This window comes from Zea mays, chromosome 1 (genome assembly GCF_902167145.1).
Source record: "Zea mays cultivar B73 chromosome 1, Zm-B73-REFERENCE-NAM-5.0, whole genome shotgun sequence".
NCBI lineage: Eukaryota > Viridiplantae > Streptophyta > Magnoliopsida > Poales > Poaceae > Zea > Zea mays.
Window position 1 is genome coordinate 254,495,767 of NC_050096.1, and position 23,025 is coordinate 254,518,791.

Consider the following 23,025-nt stretch of genomic DNA (forward strand, 5'->3'; position numbering starts at 1 on the left):
TGAGCGTTACTCCTTTGTTTCCTCTATTGAGCCACACAGGGTAGAGGAAGCACTACAAGATTCGGATTGGGTGATGGCGATGCAAGAGGAGCTCAACAACTTCACTAGGAATGAGGTATGGCAGTTAGTTCCACGTCCTAATCAAAATGTTGTAGGAACCAAATGGGTCTTCCGCAACAAGCAAGACGAGCATGGTGTGGTGACAAGGAACAAAGCCCAACTTGTGGCCAAGGGATACTCCCAAGTCGAAGGTTATGCACCCGTAGCTAGGCTTGAGTCAATTCGTATATTATTAGCCTATGCTACTTACCATGGCTTTAAGCTTTATCAAATGGACGTGAAAAGTGCCTTCCTCAATGGACCAATCAAGGAAGAGGTCTATGTTGAGCAACCTCCCGGGTTTGAAGACAGTGAGTACCCTAACCATGTTTATAGGCTCTCTAAGGCGCTTTATGGGCTCAAGCAAGCCCCAAGAGCATGGTATGAATGCCTAAGAGATTTCCTTATAGCTAATGGCTTCAAAGTCGGCAAGGCCGATCCTACTTTATTCACTAAAACTCTTGACAATAATTTGTTTGTATGCCAAATTTATGTTGATGATATTATATTTGGGTCTACTAACGAATCTACATGTGAAGAATTTAGTAGGACCATGACACAAAAATTCGAGATGTCGATGATGGGGGAGTTGCAGTATTTTCTAGGATTCCAAGTCAAGCAACTCCAAGGAGGCACCTTCATTAGCCAAACGAAGTATACTCAAGACATTCTGACCAAGTTTGGAATGAAGGATGCTAAACCCATCAAAACACCCATGGGAACCAATGGGCATCTCGACCTCGACACGGGAGGTAAATCTGTCGATCAAAAGGTATATCGGTCGATGATAGGTTCTTTACTCTATTTATGTGCATCTCGACCGGACATTATGCTTTCCGTTTGCATGTGTGCAAGATTCCAATCCGACCCTAAGGAATCTCACCTTACGGTCGTAAAACGAATCTTGAGATATTTGGCTTATACTCCTAAGTTTGGGCTTTGGTACCCTCGCGGATCCACATTTGATTTGATTGGTTATTCGGATGCCGACTAGGCGGGGTGTAAGATTAATAGAAAGAGCACATCGGGGACTTGCCAGTTCTTGGGAAGGTCCTTGGTGTCTTGGGCTTCAAAGAAGCAAAATTCGGTCGCTCTTTCTACCGCCGAAGCCGAGTACATTGCCACAGGCCATTGTTGCGCGCAATTGCTTTGGATGAGGCAAACCCTGCGGGACTATGGTTACAAATTAACCAAAGTTCCTCTTCTATGTGATAATGAGAGTGCAATCAAAATGGCGGATAATCCCGTCGAGCATAGCCGCACTAAACACATAGCCATTCGGTATCACTTTTTAAGGGATCACCAACAAAAAGGAGATATCGAGATTTCTTGCATTAATACTAAAGATCAATTAGCCGATATCTTTACCAAGCCACTTGATGAACAATCTTTTAACAAACTTAGGCATGAGCTAAATATTCTTGATTCTAGGAACTTCTTTTGCTAATTTGCACACATAGCTAATTTATATACCTTTGATCATGACTCTTTTATATGCTATGACTAATGTGTTTTCAAGTATATTTCAAACCAAGTCATAGGTGTATTGAAAGGAAATTGGAGTCTTCGGCGAAGACAAAGGCTTCCACTCCGCAACTCATCCTTCGCCGTCGCTCCGCGCATCTCTCCATCTTTTGGGGGAGAGTCAAAAGCAAAAGGACTCCGCCCTTGGTATAATCTTCACTCATTTATTTCTGACCAAAGGGGGAGAGAATAATTCTAAGGGCTCTAATGATTCCGTTTTTGGCGATTCATGCCAAAGGGGGAGAGAGTATGAGCCCAAAGCAAAAGGACCGCACCACCACCTATTTTAAAATTGGAGATTTTCAATTGGTAAATTTCAAATTGGTATCTTATTGTGTTAAAAAGGGGGAGAAAGTAGTATTTCAAAAATGATATATCAAAACCCTCTTGAACACTAAGAGGAGGATCTCATTTAGGGGGAGTTTTGTTTAGTCAAAGGAAAAGCATTTGAAACAGGGGGAGAAAATTTCAAATCTTGAAAATGCTTCGTAAAAATCTTATTCATTTACCTTTGACTATTTGCAAAAGAACTTTGAAAAGGATTTACAAAAGAATTTGCTAAAACAAAATCTGTGATGCAAGCGTGGTCCAAAATATTAAAAATGAAGAAACAATCCATGCACATCTTGTAAGTATTTATATTGGCTCAATTCCAAGCAATCTTTGCACTTACATTATGCAAACTAGTTCAATTATGCACTTGTATATTTGCTTTGGTTTGTGTTGGCATCAATCACCAAAAAGAGGGAGATTGAAAGGGAATTAGACTTACACCTAGTTCCTAAATAATTTTGGTGGTTGAATTGCCCAACACAAATAATTGGACTAACTAGTTTGCTCTAGTGTATAAGTTTTACAGGTGCCAAAGGTTCACAACAAGCCAATTAAAAAGACCAATATTGGGTTCAAAATAGAGAGCTAAAGGCATCCCGAAAGGCTCACTGGTCTGGCGCACCGGACAGTGTCCGGTGCACCAGGGGACCTCGCGCTGAACTCCTCAGCCTCGAGAATTTTTAGAGCCGGCACGCTATAATTCACCGGACTGTCCGGTGTACACCGGACAGTGTCCGGTGCTCCAAGAGGACGCGGCTCTAGAACTTGGCAGCCTCGGGAATTCGCAACCGCTGCTCCGCTATAATTCACCGGACATGTCCGGTGTACACTGGACTGTCCGGTGTACACTGGACTGTCCAGTGTGACATCGAAGCAACGGCTACTTCGCGCCAACGGTCGCCTGCAACAGCAATTAATACGCGCCAGTACTCGCAGACGTCAGACACGCCCATACTGGCGCACCGGACACTCTACAGTACATGTCCGGTGCGCCACCGGACATCCAGGCAGGCCCAGAAGTCAGAGCTCCAACGGTCGGAACCCAACGGCTTTGGTGACGTGGCTGGCGCACCGGACTGTCCGGTGCACCATACGACAGTCAGCCCCACCAAACGGCTAGTTTGGTGGTTGGGGCTATAAATACCCCCAACCACCCACCATTCATTGCATCCAAGTTTTCCACTTTTCAACCACTTACAAGAGCTAGACATTCAATTCTAGACACACCAAAGAGATCAAATCCTCTCCAATTCCACTCAAGGCTTTAGTGATTAGCGAGAGAGATTTGTCGTGTTCTTTTGAGCTCTTGCGCTTGGATTGCTTCTTTTCTTTCTCACTTATTCTTGTGATCAAAACTCCATTGTAATCAAGGCAAGAGGCACCAATTGTGTGGTGGCCCTTGCGGGAAAGTTTTGTTCCCGGTTTTGATTTGAGAAGAGAAGCTCGCTCGGTCCGAGGGACCGTTTGAGAGAGGGTAAGGGTTGAAAGAAACCCGGCCTTTGTGGCCTCCTCAACGGGGAGTAGTTTTGCGAGAATCGAACCTCGGTAAAACAAATCCGCGTGTCACACTCTTCATTTGCTTGCGATTTGTTTTGCGCCCTCTCTCTCGGACTCGTTATTATTTCTAACGCTAACCCGGCTTGTAGTTGTGATTAATTTTGTAAATTTCAGTTTCGCCCTATTCACCCCCCTCTAGGCAACTATCACATTGTATATAGCGTTTTTGTGCTCCTGCTGCATGATAGCGTACAGGTGATAAAGTATCCGAGTGCAAACAACCTAAGGAGAGGGAGGCGTGAAGAAGCAACCATTGAAGACAATAGGCTGAGGGCATGTTTAAAAGTAAAATAATTTTTTTTAGTTTATAAAGAACACCATGTTTTTCAGTAAACCATAGTATTTTTATGCTATAAGGGGTGTTTGAGAACAAAGTTTTTCTATAGTATTGAAGCAATACTTAAGTATTGAGCAATAATATAGTATTATATACTTTGAGGTATTTGAGAATTCATCTAAAATATCTATATATACTAAACTGTAATATTGTTAATACTGCATTTGCTTTAGAGTTTTGGAAACTTTGGTCTCAACTCTCAACCAATGTTTTTCTCCGTAAAGAGAGCGTCGACACTTGGTCCCGCTCTGCTCGATTGGTATCAACCAATGTTTTTCCCAAACACCTTGAAGTATTGGATGCTGTAGTATTCGAAAACAGAAGTATTGTAAACTGCAGTAGTATCATGACTAAAGTATATTACAACATATGAAAAAAGTGTTCCCAAACAGGGCCTAAAGTGTTTGGTTGTATTATTGAAAACTTTGTTTTTTAAAACCACAATATTATAGATACCATAGTATTTTTGAAGTACTAGAAACTTATGGCTAGCTTTTACTTAATACTATGCTTTATAATGTTGTATCTAAAAAATGTTTCCTTAAAATTACAGTATTTTTAGAGCTGATCAAAACTAGGATATTATTATGAAAATTACAAAATATAGTATTGTATTGTAAAATCATGATTTCGAGAAATATTGGGCGTGTTTGCGACGCGTATCTGGCCGGCTCAGCCCGCTCATGTGGTCCAGGCTGAAGTTAGCCGATCTCAACTGCTACAACATATCTTGTTTGTGCACTTGTACCAAATAAGCCTGACTCAAGTGAGCCGATGTTTGCTACACGTAGGCAGCCATGTTAAGAGCCACTTTTGTTTCTTGGGAGCAGCCACGAGCAGCTGGTTCGGGCCACGAGCAGCTAGTTTGCGACACGAGCAACCGAGCTCAAAAAAACGGAGCCTGCCTTCGTTTCCTAGGAGCCAGACTAAAGAGTCACTTTTACACGTGCAGAACCAAGCTTCAAAGCAAGTTAGGCCACACAAACACATGCGTTGCATCCGCGAGCACAGCCAGACCATCGGACCAAGGTCGCAAACGTGCCTATTGTATCCAAACATGAATGATGAAGGCGCACATCTATAGGCTGGAAACGCAAACCACGGCGCGGCGCACGCAGGATTCGTCTCCGCGCTCTTTTTTCCCTTTTCCCGGTTCCCTCCACTGGCCGTCTCCCCCAACCTCAAAATTCGAAAGCTGGGGCGCCCTGCGGCCGCACAGGATGCTCCTGTCACCGCACGGACGGCTAGGATCTCACCGAGACGCCTCGGTCGCCGTGCCCGCGCCCAAACCGGTTAGGAAGGAAATAAAATGGAAGACGTCCTCGTCTCCATCGCCGGTTGTGTCTCCTCCTATCCATTTCTCCAGTCGTTTCTCTCCCCTCGCGCTGCCCATGGCCATCCCGGAGGACCTAGAGGGGACCTCGGGCGATGGCGGGGTGACGAATCGCGGGAGTAGAGGGCGGCGAAAAGGCGCGGCGAAGGGGCGCGGGAGGGGCAGGCCGCGGAGCGCCGACAGATCCTTTCCGCCGCCGGCGATGGCTGGGGTGGCGGTCGGGGACAGGGTGCTCAGGGAGAGGAGGCACACGACCAACGTTTTCTGCGAGCGCGACACGGATGTTGACGATGAGGTGCTGGGATAGCTCTGTACCTTTTTTTTTCTTCTCAGTCTCCTCATTTTTTTTTGTTTCCATAGGGGATTTGCAACGTGTTTTGCTCTCTCTCTCTCTCTCTCCCTCTCGCTGTCTTTGTGTTTCCAGTTTCCCCGTTTTTTTTCAGGAGTACGAAAAATGCGTAAAATTAGTCTTCCTATCGTTCTCGCATGATATCCTTTCACATGAATTGCTACTGTACATATGCACATATAGAACTCTGGCCTTTAAAATCGGTTCTAACGGTGTTTGATACCAGGGCAGAACGAAACAGCCAGATATAGAAATGTTTTATTTAAAACAATCGTGCACTGAGGTCTGAGGATGGTATATGTGCATCAGTACTTACTTTATATGCACAGTCAGTGGTGGCCCTGAGGGGGTCCAATTCTAGTCATGTGATCCAATAGTCTATCAACAAAATAATGAATATCTAAATGTGTTACAACAAAATTTCAAGATGATACTATAATATATATCCTTTTATTTACTTATTATTTGATATAAATATTTTTAGATGTATTTTGAGTGTTTAATTAGTAACATTTATATATTAAAAATAATTTGAAGGGCCTATGTTTAAAACCTCTTCTCGGGCCCCTAAAATATTAGGACCGCCACGGTGCACAGTATATGGTCCTTATCATTTCATAGTATTTACTGTTTCTTAGACGAATGATTAGCGCATTAAATACTGTTTTTTTTTCTTTAAATAAACTAAAAGACAATCCATACTTAAAGTGTGTTTGTTTCTCTCCTAGATTATGTAAGTTAGCTTATGGTGGAAGTATATCAGCATGAAATATTATTTTGGGATGACAAATAAGCAATACTAACTTATTTTAGCTTATTTGTGGTCTTAAAGTTATATTTTACCTTCCTATCCTTTTACCACAATCTAACTTATATAATTTTGGAGGAAAACAAACGTTGCCTTATATAAGATAAGAAACCAAGTATTGTTCAGTCACTCGAGGGATACCTTTTGACAATTCTTTGCTCTACTACGATTTATAGTAAAGGAAAGGCTTCTAACTTTGGCAGATTTATCTTGCCCCCCCATACCCCCCACTCACCCACCCCAAAAAACAGTATCAGGAATTTCTCTTATTCCTTTTTTACAGCGTATTTATGTTGCTTATACAGTGTCTTGTGTCTCATTCTCTGAAATACATTTAGTTGCCATTGTATTGGATATTGATTTAATTCTTGTCGGCTGTGTTCTTTTAATGTAGTGGGCTAATTTCTATGCGGAAAGGTTTTGTTCTCAAATTTGGCCCTGTATAAATCAAAACCTCAATGCCCTTAGTAAATTTGTTTTTGACCTTGTTTACTTGCAACTACCACTTGTGCAGCGATTATCCATTCGTGTAATTTACTCCTCTCTTGTATGTTCCTTTTTGTTTCTGCCATTTGTTATATATAGAAAATAAAGAAAATTTTGTGCTACCTTGCTGTAACAACTTAGTTTTGTGTTTATATTCCAATTTTATTTGAATGTCCCATCGTTTTGCTTCTTGGGCCATAGGATGCTAAAAATAATTTCCTTGCAATTCAGTTGCCACCTTTGCTGTAGCACCCCACTTTTAATGCTTCTGGTGTATTCAAAAAATATTGTGGGCTTTAAGTCCATTTATTTTCAGGATGATGTTGAGACAGTTAGGTCCAAGGACTCAAGGAGTGGCGATGTTTTACAGACTGCAAAAAAGAGGAAGAAGGGAGGTGCAGGGAAGGTTTCTGTCACAAAAAGGTCGAAAAGAGAGGGTGAAGAACAAAAGAAGGCATCACCCTCCAAGGATAAAGATTGTGCTGAAACTAATGGGGTAAGCAACTCATGATCTGCTTGTGGAATAGTTTTCTGTAACTATTTGATGAATGTAAGTGTTGTTTCAATTGTCTAGAAAAGGAAGATGTTGACTGGGGATAATGCCCTGATGTGCCACCAGTGCCAGAGGAATGATAAAGGGAGGGTGGTCTGGTGTAATTCATGCAGAAATAAGCGCTTCTGTGTGCCATGCATTGAAAGATGGTGTGTCAATCGCTCACTATCTTGGTGTCTACAGATTCTACACTACTAACATGATTAGTCGTCATAAGTTTCTTTGTAATATGACATTTACATGCATATATAAATTATATACACATGGTTTAGCTTACCAATTTATAATATACACATCTGTTATTTTTTGTGCTTTATGCAACTGCTTTTGCCTACTGTGCTTAAAAATGTATTTCTTTCTAGTATTCATTTCATGTGGCTATGTTATTTGATCTAGTGTATTGTGAAATGCTAATTTGTCTTAGCTACTAAACAGGTATCCTAACTTGTCAGAAGACGAATTTGCTGCAAAATGCCCATATTGTCGCAAGAACTGTAATTGCAAAGGATGCCTTAGAATGAGAGGGGTTGAAGAGGTGCATGCCTAGCATCCCATCTCCTTATTTTTTTTGCCTCTTCTACATTTCTTCTCAGTTCTGCTTATTAAATATTTTTTCTTCAAAATTTTCCTTTCCAGTCTTGCTTAATGACTTACCATTTCACATGAAGCAGCCTCCAAAGAAGGAAATTTCTGAAGAAAATCAAATCTCTTATGCTTGCAATGTTGTGCGCTTGTTGCTTCCCTGGTTGAGAAAACTGCGACAGGAGCAGATGGAGGAGAAGAAATTGGAGGCTAAAATAAAAGGTATTCTGTTCTGACTTCTATTGTTACATGCCACAAGTTCCTGTTCATGCTGAATTGTTTTTATTGCAGGTGTTTTGGTGAATGAGATGAAGTTGGAACAAGCTGAATATAATCTAGATGAGCGTGTCTACTGGTTCGGTTTTTCCTTCTTTCTGTTCTGCCGCAATCTTACAGCAGCAAGCATCTGATTTCTGTTCTTGTTCTTCCAATGCAGCAATAATTGCAAAACTTCTATAGTTGATTTTCACAGAAGCTGCAAGTACTGCTTTTATGATCTGTGCCTTGACTGCTGTGTGGAGATCCGCAGAGGTGAGATTCCTGGAGGAGAAGAGATAATGAGAGTAAAGCCTGAAGATAGAGGCCGAGCATATCTTTTTGGTACTACTAACTCAAAGGATGGGAGTAAAAGGTTCTCCATGAGGAGGCACAGCTCATCCCTGGAGAATGAGCCTTCCAATGTAGTAGGTTCTAGTGAGGGGGCAAATAACTCTCTGGAGCTGTGGAAAGCAGAAAGTGATGGTAGCATACCTTGCCCACCAAAGGAGCTAGGAGGCTGTGGCGGTTCGATTTTGGATCTCAAGTGTTTTTTTCCAGAAAAGATGCTTTCAAATTTAGAAGAACGAGCTGACAGAATTATGAGGAGCGAAGTATTTGCAAAAGCAGTAGCCAAAAGAAGTGACCAGTGCCCTTGTTATGACCATTCAGGAAACATAAGAACTCAGGACGTGCGAGAGACTGCAAATACGAAAGGCTCAAGTGATAACCATCTCTACTGCCCAGTTGCCACTGCTATCAAGGAGGATGACTTGGCGCACTTTCAGATGCACTGGACAAAAGGCGAACCAGTTATTGTTTCTGATGTTCTGCATTTGACTTCTGGTCTAAGTTGGGAACCATTAGTTATGTGGCGGGCATTGCGAGAGAAAAAGACTAATGGTGACGTAGAAGATGAGCACTTTGCTGTCAGGGCATTAGATTGCCTTGATTGGTGTGAGGTCAGGAGTTATATTTCATTGAATGTTTGAGTGCATCCTGTGACCTTTTATATTTATGTATATATTTAAATGTTTCCGTTTGTATTCCTCTTAGATGTGCTGTTACTTATTTTTGTAGACTTCCCTAGGTGCATTTAGAGAGATGTTCATTTCCCTAGCTGATTTTTGTAGACTTCCCTAGGTCCCTTTGTGCTCTGCTGCATATCTTTGTCCCATGCTGATTTTCATGGTCGTACAACTCTTCTAGAAGATTTCTTTATTACCATGACAAGAAACAGGACATGCTCTACAAGTAAAGTACAATGTTGAATTATCAATGGATTTGAATTCTATTTCAATTTTGATGGAATTGTGTTACCTGTATGCATGCAGATAGACTGCTCACAGCTCTGTTGTCAACAGGTATTTAAAAAATATTAAGCACTGCAATACACAATTTTGTGTTGCAGGTGGAAATTAACATACACATGTTTTTTGTGGGATATATGAAAGGCAGAACGCATCACATGACACACTGGCCTGAGATGCTTAAGCTAAAGGACTGGCCGCCATCTAGTTCTTTTGATCAGAGATTGCCTCGCCATGGTGCTGAGTTTATCAGTGCATTGCCATTTCCTGAGTACACTGATCCTCGATATGGTCCGCTGAATCTTACAGTCAAGCTACCTGATGGTGCATTGAAGCCAGATCTTGGACCAAAAACTTACATCGCTTATGGATTTTACCAAGAGTTAGGCAGGGGTGATTCTGTGACCAAGCTTCACTGTGACATGTCTGATGCGGTATGTGCTGTTAATGGTGATCCCTTGTTTTTGCTCATTTTGTAACATGTATGGTTATGTCTTGTACCTTCAATATAGAATAAAATTAACTTGTGCAATGCTATATATTATACTGGGCAACCTGTGTCTCACTTTCTGTATGTTGCTTTCTCTAACCTGATCTTTTTCAAGCGGTGTCTGTATCCTCATTTGGTTGGTATCAGTTGATGATTCTTTCTTTTTTTGTCTGTTGCTTAGGGTTCACTAGATTATCATGGCAGTCATTAATTGTTTCAAATGTCTTTTGGTCAGGTAAATATATTGACACACACAGCACAAGTGCCCTATGCGCGTTATCAACTTGAGAAGATAGAGGAAACCAGAAAGAAAATGAAAGAACAAGATCTTCAGGAACTTTATGGTGTTTCAGAACTAAACCTATCATCACCTTTTACTGATTCCAGGAATATAAGTGCTGATGAAATGTCAAAGACCTCATGTAACTATGGTACCTATAAAGAAATTTCTGATGATGAGTTAATTGTTTACCTTTGGTTATGAAAATTGTCTCACAATTGATTATAATCTACAACATTCTTGTTTTCATTGTGCAGGTTTGGACGTCAATGATGTACCACCTGTTAATAATGAATCTGAGGTACAAAGTGGGGCAGGCCAGTGTTCAGATTACATTGACAAGGATAGAAGTTATGCTGGGATGCATAACGGGGAGAGAACCGGTGGTGCCTTATGGGATATTTTCCGAAGAGAAGATTCTGACAAGATACAAGATTATCTTAGGAAACATGCCACGGAATTCCGGCACATCTTTTGCAATCCTGTGAAGCAGGTATTATTTTCCTTGCACTTATTTGCTCTGTTTTTCTTATGCTGACTAATGGTCATGCAAATGGTGCAGGTTATTCACCCAATTCACGATCAGACTTTCTACTTAACCGAGGAGCATAAGAGAAAGCTCAAGGAAGAATATGGTAGTCAACTATTCATACCTTACAAATGCAGTGCCTTGTGCTATTTTGCCCCATCTCTAATGTGGTGGCATGTTTGCTATAGGTGTTGAACCCTGGACGTTTGAGCAGAAGCTTGGTGAAGCGGTTTTCATTCCTGCTGGATGTCCTCACCAAGTGAGGAACTTGAAGGTGTGACTATACAGACCTTAATTTGTGCTCCTCTTTATCGCACCTTCTCAACAAATGTATCTCGTTGCTTAAACAGAAGCCTTTCTGTTTGTGCAGTCTTGCATTAAGGTTGCGATGGACTTTGTCTCCCCAGAAAGCGTCAACGAGTGCATGAAACTGACTGGAGAGTTTAGGCGGCTTCCACCTGATCACAGGGCTAAAGAGGATAAGCTGGAGGTTGGCATGCTATATTTTCAGTTACTTGGTCTCTGTTTATGATGCGCTATCTGATATGACGGCTTACCTGGACTATTGTCTCCAGATCAAGAAGATTGCTCTTCATGCTCTGAACCAAGTAGTAAATTTCTTGGATCCTTCCTCGGAGTGGTAAGTAGCAGCTTGCAGTAGCCTAGTGTTGAAATTTTGCTACGGAAGATCTGAAGTTGCAAAGAAAACGTTGGAAATTCGAGGCATTCTGATCACTGCTTGCCGTGTGATTGAATCCATCAGGTCGAAGAGTTGGTTTGCCCAACTCAAGAACAAAAAAAAGGCTGGAGCTGAAGAACAGGAGAAGCCTAAAAGGAAGCGTGGCCGCCCATGTCGCAAGTCCAACGATGAAGCTGCTGGCGATAGGCACAGAAAGAAGGGCGGCCGCCAAAGAGGTCGGAAGAGGGGATACGGCAAGTCCAAAGATGGCGCTGGCGCTGTTGATGTGAAGCCTCCTAAAAGGCAGCGCAATCTCCTGAAAGGCTCTGGCAATCGTGTAGGTGGTTGATTGTTTCACTGCTGACTGGGAAGATGGAAGGCGTAAGGGCTGTACCGACCCAACCTTGACGTGGTTATTTTGGTACCAGGTTGTAAGTGTAGACTCTAGATTGTAGAATAGACCAGGCATTTCGTCACCCCTGGGCGCCATTATGGCGTCTTGCTTTTGTTCATATGTGGCGATTGCCGGTTGACACCGTTTTGGAAGAATAATATGCTAGATGCTCGTTGTACCAGACTCTTCATGTAGCGGGCTATGGTGAATTGCTGTTCAGCATGTCTGATGCTGATGTTGGTAATTGACCTGAATAGATGTGGTCATTTGAACTCTCTGGATTCTGATTTTACATATCCAATCCATTGGCTGAGGCTGAGCATTCTTAGTTGAAAAACGAAGCAAGTTATGGTGCAGTCCATAGCATGTCAACCAGATTTGCTAGCTGAGTGTAGAGAAGAGATGTCAATGGGCTCTGATTTCAGATTTCCTAAGGGGAATTTTTCGGCTTGTTCGTTAGGGAGAGATTGAATAGGATTGGAGGGGATTATATCATCTTTTAGTCAAAATTGAATAGAAGGGCCTTGCAACCGAACATGCTCTAAGGGGATGGGAAAGTTTCTTTTCACAAAGGAATGTAAATGGGATTTTTTCCCATGACGGGTAAACAGGGAAGTAGCATTCCATATCCCCGTTCACCATGAGATCGTTAAAATTGCACGTGAAGATGATTTCATTTAATAGTTAATGATAAAGATAAATAATTACCTTGTTAAGAGATCACTTATTGTACAAATATGTTCTTTTGATGTACACATAATGATTTCTTATACCTTATAATGTGTATAAGTGGCAATGTTTTGCATTAATAAAAGGACTCATGTTCTAATTATAATTTAAGCGGGTACGGGGATCCCTGTTGTGGATTTATCCCCACAGGGAACAGGGATGGAGAAGAAATGTCCCACATAAGCGTTCGTGGGATCCTTGCGGTGAAATTATTCGTCACGAGACAGACATGGAGAGCTATTTTTCGGCAGGGAATTTCCTATTGCCATCCCTAGGTCATGGTTCATGAGTGTAAAGTGTGTGAGGGTCCCCATTTTTTTCTTGGAGGTGTTATCTAGGTCCCTACCATGATGCCTAAGAGGGGAAGTAAATTAGACAACTTCAAATTCCACTTCTAAACTAAGATATCTATTTTCTACATTATCGAAACCTATGTAAAAAAGTAATATCAACAACAATTTTTGCTATGTTTATTGCTATCTCCATAGTAAAAGAGTTATGAAATCTAAGTTCTAATCCTATCTGATAAAAATGATAATGTGTAAGAGGAGGAAGTTGAATCATGCAATCTATTTCTTTTACTAAACTAATACCTCTATTTCTCACCTATTCAAAACTTACGTAATAAATAAACTATCTTATGCACAATTATGATTTTAACTAAGTGTTGCTATCTATAACATAGAATTATGAGCTCAGGTTCCAAACCTATCAACTAAGATAGAAAGGTAAAGCACACAACCAATATGCACAATATAAATGCCAAAGTTTAAGTGCAATAGTGATACAAATTCCCATTGACAACTCTATTATTTTCATCGAGTTATTGAGAAGCACACAAGCTTTCTCCTAGTTCTCGATGGAGCCCCTCGTAAGGATGCCCAGACGAGGACCAAGCCCTTGGTTGGGTAATTTCATGGATAGCCCCGGGTCTTCACACGCAAGTGGTGCTCCAGTTCTGGCCTCTCTCGGATGCTCTCCACCATCTCCACTATTGAGTTTCCGACTAAAATACCATGAGCCTTGTTCCCTTTAGTACACAATGATGATCAAACCATAAGACAATTGGTGTGATCTTGCAAGACTATAACCCATCCGTACAACTACTACTATGGTGCTTGCAAGCACCAAGGGATAAGAGGTGTCTAACCCTCACTTCTGACACTATGACAAAACCTAGAGCAAGCACTATATGCAACGATCTAACTAACAAAAGCACTTCACAAAATTATATACACTAATTACCAAATGATCTTTGAGTACTTGTGTATCTAGAGATACTAGGAATGAGCATCATCTTACTTGTAATGCTTCTCACCTCTCACACTTCTCAAATGGCTAGTTGGGTGGTATATATAGCCCTCAAGCCCAAAACTAGCCATTGGAAATGACAAAAAATGTGCACTCATCGGACATATTCGGTGCAATCATCACATCCTACAGTGCCTATCCGTGTTAGCTAACCTTTGGAACAAGTTATTGCCGGTTGTGTGAGTTAGGGCATCTGGTGCTTTGGCTGGTGTTGTACTGGAGATGTCCGATGCATTGTAGCCCTTCCTTTTTTTTGCTTCGCAACCTCTCTAAGTACCCCATTTAGTAGGGCATCCGATGGCACAATAGACATGTCCATTGGCTTATGGATCTCCCAAATATGCTAGTTTTTTTGAAGTGTCGTATCTAGTGCCCCATCCGGTGTGATGTCCGATGCACACATGTGTGTCTAGTGTACTCTGTTGTAGAAACCCTTCTTCGATACAATACGACTCATATCTGATGGTTTATCTAGTGCATCACTAGCCACGTACAATACTATTGGGTAGTCTATTTCATTTTCTTCACATATCTTTGTTGAGGTTTCTTCTATCTTGTGATTTATACTCTTGCATATACTTGAATGTCTTCAATTATGTATTGTAATGTCTTATTCTCGGTGTTGATCATCTGGATCGCCACTTTGCCTTCGGTCAAGTCTACTTTTGATCCTTTGAACTATAACAAAAAACACTAGCAAATATTGTTAGTTCAAATTGTTATGTTGATCGTCAAACACCAAAACTTAACTATTAGTGGGTCTTGGTCCATTTTACTTACTATGTTCCCTTTTTGGCGATTAATGATAACATAACCAACGCAAGCAAGTAATTAAATGGTAAAATATAAGATGCCCTCTACTTGCTAGGATGCAAATACAAAGACATGATTTATTGTGATATTTAAAAGATACCACTTGGAAACCTCAGATGAAAATTATCTTGCCTTTGCTAAATGTCCCTATTGTGTCATATTATGGACTTAAGCCTTCCTTTAACTCTATAATCCACTTCCTCCCTTTAATGGACTATTTCGCAAAATAGGGTGACATCCTCCTAAAAAAACTTAACTGTATTTGTCTCCCCCTTTCCAAACACGACTTCCACAAATGCTACTAAGTTAAATACTGTTGGTACCCCTTAACTGGGGTACCCTCTCCTACTGTGTTAAGGCAGATATCCACGTAGTTGCCTCTAGCTGCGTACCAAGTATCTGAGAAGTCGAGCCCATGGGTCCGGTGTCTCCATGTGCCCAAGGGGTGAAAATGCCCAATGACTACTACCATGAATCCGAACCCCTGTAGGTGGGTCCCAAACCTCCACGTGTGTCGTCCGAACCCCCGCAGGAGGGTCCTGAACCTCCCCGTGCACCAGCTGGGCCCTAGATAAGGGGTAATAGGGCTTCAAGACAGCCTACGCTCTTGGTCCCCGCTCTCCGCTCTGGTAGAGGTCTGAAGACGCCACGTGGCTGGAAGCAAGTTCGTCGCTGATAGTCGCCTAGAGGGGGGGGTGAATAGGGCGAAACTGAAATTTACAAAAATAATCACAACTACAAGCCGGGGTTAGCGTTAGTAATAATAAATGAGTCCGCAAGAGGGGGAGTAAAACAAATCGCAAGCAAATAAAGAGAGTGACACGTGGATTTGTTTTACCGAGGTTCGGTTCTTTGCAAACCTACTCCCCGTTGAGGAGGCCACAAAGGCCGGGTCTCTTTCAACCCTTCCCTCTCTCAAACGGTCCCTCGGACCGAGTGAGCTTTCCTTCTTCTCAATCAACCGGGAACAAAACTTCCCCGCAAGGGCCACCACACAATCGGTGCCTCTTGCCTTGGTTACAATTGAGTGTTGATCACAAGAGCAAAAGAGAAAGAAAGAATGCGATCCAAGCGCAAGAGCTCAAAAGAACACGGCAAATCACTCTCTCTAGTCACTAGGGTTTTGTGTGGAATTGGAGAGGATTTGATCTCTTTGAATGTGTCTAGAATTGAATGCCTAGCTCTTGTAAGTGGTTGAGAAGTGGAAAACTTGGATGGCAATGAATGTGGGGTGGTTGGGGTATTTATAGCCCCAACCACCAAACTTGACCGTTGGCTGGAGGCTTCTGTTAGATGGCGCACCGGACAGTCCGGTGCACACCGGACAGTCCGGTGCCCCTGCCACGTCAGCGTTGCCGTTGGATTCTGACCGTTGGAGCTTCTGGCTTGTGGGCCCGCCTGGGTGTCCGGTGCACACCGGACATGCACTGTTTGATGTCCGGTGCACCGGTATGGGCGACCCTGACGTCTGCGCGCGCTGCGCGCGCATTTAATGCAGCGCAGGGAGCCGTTGGCGCCGCAGGGAGCCGTTGCTCCGTTGGCACACCGGACAGTCCGGTGCACACCGGACAGTCCGGTGAATTTTAGCGGAGCGGCTGCCACGCGAACCCGAGGCTGGCGAGTTCCGGGGGCCGAGCTTCCTTGGAGCACCGGACATGTCCGGTGCACACCGGACAGTCCGGTGAATTATAGCGCGCCGGCCTCCACGAATTCCCGAGGGCGAGGGGTTGGAGTCTGAGTCCCCTGGTGCACCGGACAGGTACTGTTCACTGTCCGGTGGCACACCGGACAGTCCGGTGCGCCAGACCAGGGGTGCCCTCGGTTGCCCCTTTGCTCCTTAATTGAATCCAAACTTGGTCTTTTTATTGGCTGAGTGTGAACCTTTTACACCTGTATAATCTATACACTTGGGCAAACTAGTTAGTCCAAAGATTTGTGTTGGGCAATTCAACCACCAAAATTATATGGGAACTAGGTGTAAGCCTAATTCCCTTTCAATCTCCCCCTTTTTGGTGATTGATGCCAACACAAACCAAAGCAAATATAGAAGTGCATAATTGAACTAGTTTGCATAATGTAAGTGTAAAGGTTGCTCGGAATTGAGCCAATAAACCTACTTACAAGATATGCATGGAATGTTTCTTTCTTATATAACATTTTGGACCACGTTTGCACCACTTGTTTTGTTTTTGCAAAACCTTTTGTAAATCCTTTTCATAGATCTTTTGCAAATAGTCAAAGGTAAATAAATAAGAGTTTGCAAACGCATTTTCAAGATTTGAAATTTCCTCCCCCTGTTTCAAATGCTTTTCCTTTGACTAAACAAAACTCCCCCTAAAAGAGATCCACCTCTTAGTGTTCAAGAGGGTTTTGATATACCATTTTTGAAATACTACTTTCTTCCCCTTTTGAACACAATAGGATACCAAATGATAAAGACTTTTGGAAAGCACTAAGTTTTTGAATTTGGTGGTGGTGGTGCGGTCCTTTTGCTTTGGGCTCATTTCTCCCCCTTTTTGGCATGAATCGCCAAAAACGGAATTATTAGAGCCCTCGAAGTGCAATCTTCCCCTTTGGTCATAAACAAGTGAGTTAAGATTATACCAAAGACGAAGTCCTGTTGCGTTTGAGCTATTATTCTCTCTCCCAAGGATGAAGTCCTTTTCCTTGATGCTCATTTCTCTCCCAAAGAAGAGAGAGTTGCTCGGAGTGGTGGCGAAGTATGAGTTACGGAGTGGAAGCCTTTGTCTTCGCCGAAGACTCCAATTCCCTTTCAATATACCTATGACTTGGTTTGAAATAAACTTGAAAACACATTAGTCATAGCATATAAAAGAGATATGATCAAAGGTATTCAAAAGAGCTATGTGTGCAAGCTTAGCAAAAGAAATTTCTAGAATCAAGAATATTGAGCTCATGCCTAAGTTTGGTAAAAGTTTGTTCATCAAGAGGCTTGGTAAAGATATCGGCTAATTGATCTTTAGTATTAATGTAAGAAATCTCGATATCCCCCTTTTGTTGGTGATCCCTAAGAAAATGATACCGAATGGCTATGTGCTTAGTGCGGCTATGCTCGACGGGATTGTCGGCCATTTTAATTGCACTCTCATTATCACATAGCAAAGGGACTTTGGTTAATTTGTAACCGTAGTCCCGCAGGGTTTGCCTCATCCAGAGTAATTGCGCGCAACAATGTCCTGCGGCAATGTACTCGGCTTCGGCGGTGGAAAGAGCGACCGAATTTTGCTTCTTTGAAGCCCAAGACACCAAGGATCTTCCCAAGAACTGGCAAGTCCCCGATGTGCTCTTCCTATTGATTTTGCACCCTGCCCAATCGGCATCCGAATAACCAAGTAAATCAAATGTGGATCCCCGAGGGTACCAAAGCCCAAACTTAGGAGTGTAAGCCAAATATCTCAAGATTCGTTTTACGGCCGTAAGGTGTGATTCCTTAGGGTCGGATTGGAATCTTGCACACATGCACACGGAAAGCATAATGTCCGGTCGAGATGCACATAAATAAAGCAATGAACCAATCATCGACCGGTATACCTTTTGATCCACGGACTTACCTCCCGTGTCGAGGTCGAGATGCCCATTAGTTCCCATGGGTGTCTTGATGGGTTTGGCATCCTTCATCCCAAACTTAGCAAGAATGTCTTGAGTGTACTTCGTTTGGCTAATGAAGGTGCCCTCTCGGAGTTGCTTGACTTGGAATCCTAGAAAATACTTCAACTCCCCCATCATCGACATCTCGAATTTCTGTGTCATGATCCTACTAAACTCTTCACATGTAGACTCGTTAGTAGATCCAAATATAATATCATCAACATAAATTTGGCATACAAACAAGTCATTTTCAAGAGTTTTAGTAAAGAGTGTAGGATCGGCCTTGCCGACTTTGAAGCCATTAGCAATAAGGAAATCTCTAAGGCATTCATACCATGCTCTTGGGGCTTGCTTGAGCCCATAAAGCGCCTTAGAGAGCCTATAGACATGGTTAGGGTACTCACTGTCTTCAAAGCCGGGAGGTTGCTCAACATAGACCTCTTCCTTGATTGGTCCGTTGAGGAAGGCACTTTTCACGTCCATTTGATAGAGCTTAAAGCCATGGTAAGTAGCATAGGCCAATAAAATGCGAATTGACTCAAGCCTAGCTACGGGTGCATAGGTTTCACCAAAATCCAAACCTTCGACTTGTGAATACCCTTTGGCCACGAGTCGAGCTTTGTTCCTTGTCACCACACCATGCTCATCTTGCTTGTTGCGGAAGACCCATTTGGTTCCTACAACATTTTGGTTAGGACGTGGAACTAAATGCCATACCTCGTTCCTTGTGAAATTGTTGAGCTCCTCTTGCATCGCCACCACCCAATCCGAATCTTGGAGAGCTTCCTCTATCCTGTGTGGCTCAATAGAGGAAACAAAAGAGTAATGTTCACAAAAATGAGCAACCCGAGATCGAGTAGTTACCCCCTTATGAATGTCGCCGAGGATGGTGTCGACGGGGTGATCTCGTTGGATTGCTTGGTGGACTCTTGGGTGTGGCGGTCTTGGTTCTTCCTCATCCTCCTTTTCTTGATCATTTGCATCTCCCCCTTGATCATTGCCGTCATCTTGAGGTGGCTCATCTTCTTGATTTTGCTCTTCATCATTTTGAGCCTCATCCTCATTTTGAGTTGGTGGAGATGCTTGCATGGAGGAGGATGGTTGGTTTTGTGCATTTGGAGGCTCTTCGGATTCCCTAGGACACACATCCCCGATGGACATGTTCCTTAGCGCGATACATGGAGCCTGTTCTTCACCTATCTCATCAAGATCAACTTGCTCCACTTGAGAGCCGTTAGTTTCATCAAACACAACATCACATGAGACTTCAACTAGTCCAGTGGACTTGTTAAAGACTCTTTATGCCCTTGTGTTTGAGTCATATCCTAGTAAAAAGCCTTCTACAGTTTTAGGTGCAAATTTAGATTTTCTACCTCTTTTAACAAGAATAAAGCATTTGCTACCAAAAACTCTAAAGTATGAAATGTTGGGCTTTTTACCGGTTAGGAGTTCATATGATGTCTTCTTGAGGATTCGGTGAAGATATAACCGGTTGATGGCGTAGCAGGCGGTGTTGACCGCTTCGGCCCAAAACCGGTCCGGTGTCTTGTACTCATCAAGCATGGTTCTTGCCATGTCCAATAGAGTTCGATTCTTCCTCTCCACTACGCCATTTTGTTGTGGCGTGTAGGGAGAAGAGAACTCATGCTTGATGCCCTCCTCCTCAAGGAAGCTTTCAATTTGAGAGTTCTTGAACTCCGTCCCATTGTCGCTTCTTATCTTCTTGATCCTTAAGCCGAACTCATTTTGAGCCCGTCTCAAGAATCCTTTTAAGGTCTCTTGGGTTTGAGATTTTTCCTGTAAAAAGAATACCCAAGTGAAGCGAGAATAATCATCCACAATAACTAGACAGTACTTACTCCCGCCGATGCTTATGTAAGCGATCGGGCCGAATAGATCCATGTGTAGGAGCTCCAGTGGCCTGTCAGTCGTCATTATGTTCTTGTGTGGATGATGAGTGCCAACTTGCTTCCCTGCTTGGCATGCGCTACAAATCCTGTCTTTCTCAAAATGAACATTGGTTAGTCCTAAAATGTGCTCTCCCTTTAGAAGCTTATGAAGATTCTTCATCCCAACATGGGCTAGTCGGCGGTGCCAGAGCCAACCCATGTTAGTCTTAGCAATTAAACATGTGTCGAGCTCAGCTCTATTAAAATCTACTAAGTATAGCTGACCCTCTAACACACCCTTAAATGCTATTGAATCATCACTTCTTCTAAAGACAGTGACACCTATATCAGTAAAAAGACAGTTGTAGCCCATTTGACATAATTGGGAAACAGAAAGCAAGTTGTAATCTAATGAATCAACAAGAAAAACATTGGAAATGGAATGGTCAGGTGAAATAGCAATTTTACCCAAACCTTTGACCAACCCTTGATTTCCATCCCCAAATGTGATAGCTCGTTGGGGGTCTTTGTTTTTCTCATATGAGGAGAACATCCTTTTCTCCCCGGTCATGTGGTTTGTGCACCCGCTGTCGAGTATCCAACTTGAGCCCCCGGATGCATAAACCTACAAAACAAATTTAGTTCTTGACTTTAGGTACCCAAACTGTTTTGGGTCCTTTGGCATTAGATACAAGAACTTTGGGTACCCAAACACAAGTCTTGGAGCCTTTGTGTTTGCCCCCAACAATTTTGGCAACTACCTTGCCAGATTTGCTAGTCAACACATAGGATGCATCAAAAGTTTTAAATGAAATGGCATGATCATTTGATGCATTAATAGTTTTCTTTCTTGGCAACTTGGCATGTGTTGGTTGCCTAGATCTAGATGTCTCACCCTTATACATAAAAGCATAATTAGGGCCAGAGTGAGACTTCCTAGAATGAATTTTCTTAATCTTATTCTCAGGATACCCGGCAGGGTACAAAATGTAACCCTCGTTATCCTGAGGCATGGGAGCCTTGCCCTTAACAAAGTTAGACAAGTTCTTAGGAGGGGCATTAATTTTGACATTGTCTCCCCTTTGAAAGCCAATGCCGTCCTTAATGCCCGGGCGTCTCCCATTATAGAGCATGCTTCTAGCCAATTTAAATTTTTCATTTTCTAAGTCATGCTCTCTAATTTTAGCATTAAGTTGTGCTATGTGATCATTTTGTTTTTTAATTAAGGCAAGGTGATCATGGATAGCATCAACATTAATATCTCTACATCTAGTGCAAATGGACACATGCTCAATAGTAGATGTAGAGGGTTTGCAAGACTTTAATTCAATAACTTTAGCATGCAACAAATCATTCTTAGTTCTAAGGTCAGAAATAGTAGTATTGCAAACATCAAAATCCTTAGCCTTAGCAATTAATTTCTCATTCTCATTTCTAAGGCTAGCGATGGAAGCATTCAATTCATCAATCCTAGCAAGCAAATCAACATCACCATTTCTAGGATCAATGCAAACATGAGAATCAACCTTAGCCAACAAATTAGCATTTTCATTTCTAAGGTTGTCTAAAATCTCATGGCAAGTGCTTAGCTCACTAGATAATTTTTCACATTTTTCTCTTTCTAGAGCATAAGCATTTTTAACCTTAACATGTTTCTTGTTTTCCTTGATTAGGAAGTCCTCTTGGGAGTCCAAGAGATCATCCTTTTCATGGATAGCACTAATTAGCTCATTTAATTTTTCTTTTTGTTCCATGTTAAGGTTGGCAAAAAGAATACGCAAGTTATCCTCCTCATTTTTATCATCCTCATCACTAGATGTTTCATATTTAGTGGAGGACTTTGATTTTACCTTCTTTTTGCCGTCCTTGGCCATGAGGCACTTGTGGCCGACGTTGGGGAAGAGGAGGCCTTTGGTGACGGCGATGTTGGCGGCGTCCTCGTCGTCGGAGGAGTCGCTTGAGCTTTCGTCGGAGTCCCACTCCCGACAAACATGGGCATCGCCGCCCTTCTTCTTGTAGTACTTCTTCTTCTCCTTCCTCTTGCCCTTCTTGTCGTTGTCCCTGTCACTGTCACTTGATAATGGACATTTAGCAATAAAGTGACCGGGCTTACCACACTTGTAGCAAACCTTCTTGGAACGGGATTTGTAGTCCTTCCCCTTCCTTTGCTTGAGGATTTGCCGGAAGCTTTTGATGATTAGGGCCATCTCCTCGTTGTCGAGCTTGGAGGCGTCAATTGGTTGTCTACTTGGTGTAGACTCCTCCTTCTTCTCCTCCGTTGCCTTGAAGGCCACGGGTTGCGCCTCGGATGTGGAAGGCTCATCAAGCTCGTTGATCTTCTTGGAGCCCTTAATCATGCATTCAAAACTAACAAAATTCCCGATGACTTCCTCGGGGGTCATTTGTGTATATCTAGGATTGCCACGAATTAATTGTACTTGAGTAGGGTTAAGGAAAATAAGGGCTCTCAGAATAACCTTAACCACTTCGTGGTCATCCCATTTTGTGCTCCCGAGGTTGCGCACTTGGTTCACCAAGGTCTTGAGCCGGTTGTACATGTCTTGTGGCTCCTCCCCTTGGCGAAGACGGAAGCGACCGAGCTCCCCCTCGATCGTTTCCCGCTTGGTGATCTTGGTGAGTTCATCACCCTCATGCGCCGTCTTGAGTAGGTCCCAAATCTCCTTGGCGTTCTTCAACCCTTGTACTTTGTTGTATTCCTCCTTGCTTAAGGAGGCAAGGAGAATGGTTGTGGCTTGAGAGTTGAAGTGCTCGATTT

At 42.6% G+C, this 23,025-nt stretch overlaps 1 protein-coding gene across 4 annotated transcripts; it reads left to right on the plus strand.

Annotated features, from left to right (window-relative positions):
• Positions 1-4,962: 4,962 nt before the first annotated feature.
• On the plus strand, positions 4,963-12,192 carry LOC103643664 (Transcription factor jumonji (jmjC) domain-containing protein). 4 transcript variants are annotated; one of them, XM_008666829.4, is made up of 15 exons: positions 4,963-5,478; positions 7,143-7,322; positions 7,401-7,528; positions 7,815-7,914; positions 8,051-8,183; positions 8,253-8,316; positions 8,398-9,178; positions 9,628-9,960; positions 10,252-10,447; positions 10,554-10,789; positions 10,859-10,931; positions 11,014-11,099; positions 11,196-11,315; positions 11,401-11,465; positions 11,589-12,192. In XM_008666829.4, exons 1-15 carry the CDS (start codon positions 5,071-5,073, stop codon positions 11,851-11,853), a joined length of 3,168 nt encoding a protein of 1,055 aa, XP_008665051.1. In that variant the 5' UTR covers positions 4,963-5,070; the 3' UTR covers positions 11,854-12,192. The 4 variants fall into 4 exon arrangements, with proteins under 4 accessions (XP_008665051.1, XP_035820195.1, XP_008665049.1 ...); XM_035964302.1 differs by having other exon boundaries at positions 10,252-10,438; XM_008666827.4 differs by having other exon boundaries at positions 4,965-5,478; positions 7,128-7,322.
• Positions 12,193-23,025: the final 10,833 nt, after the last annotated feature.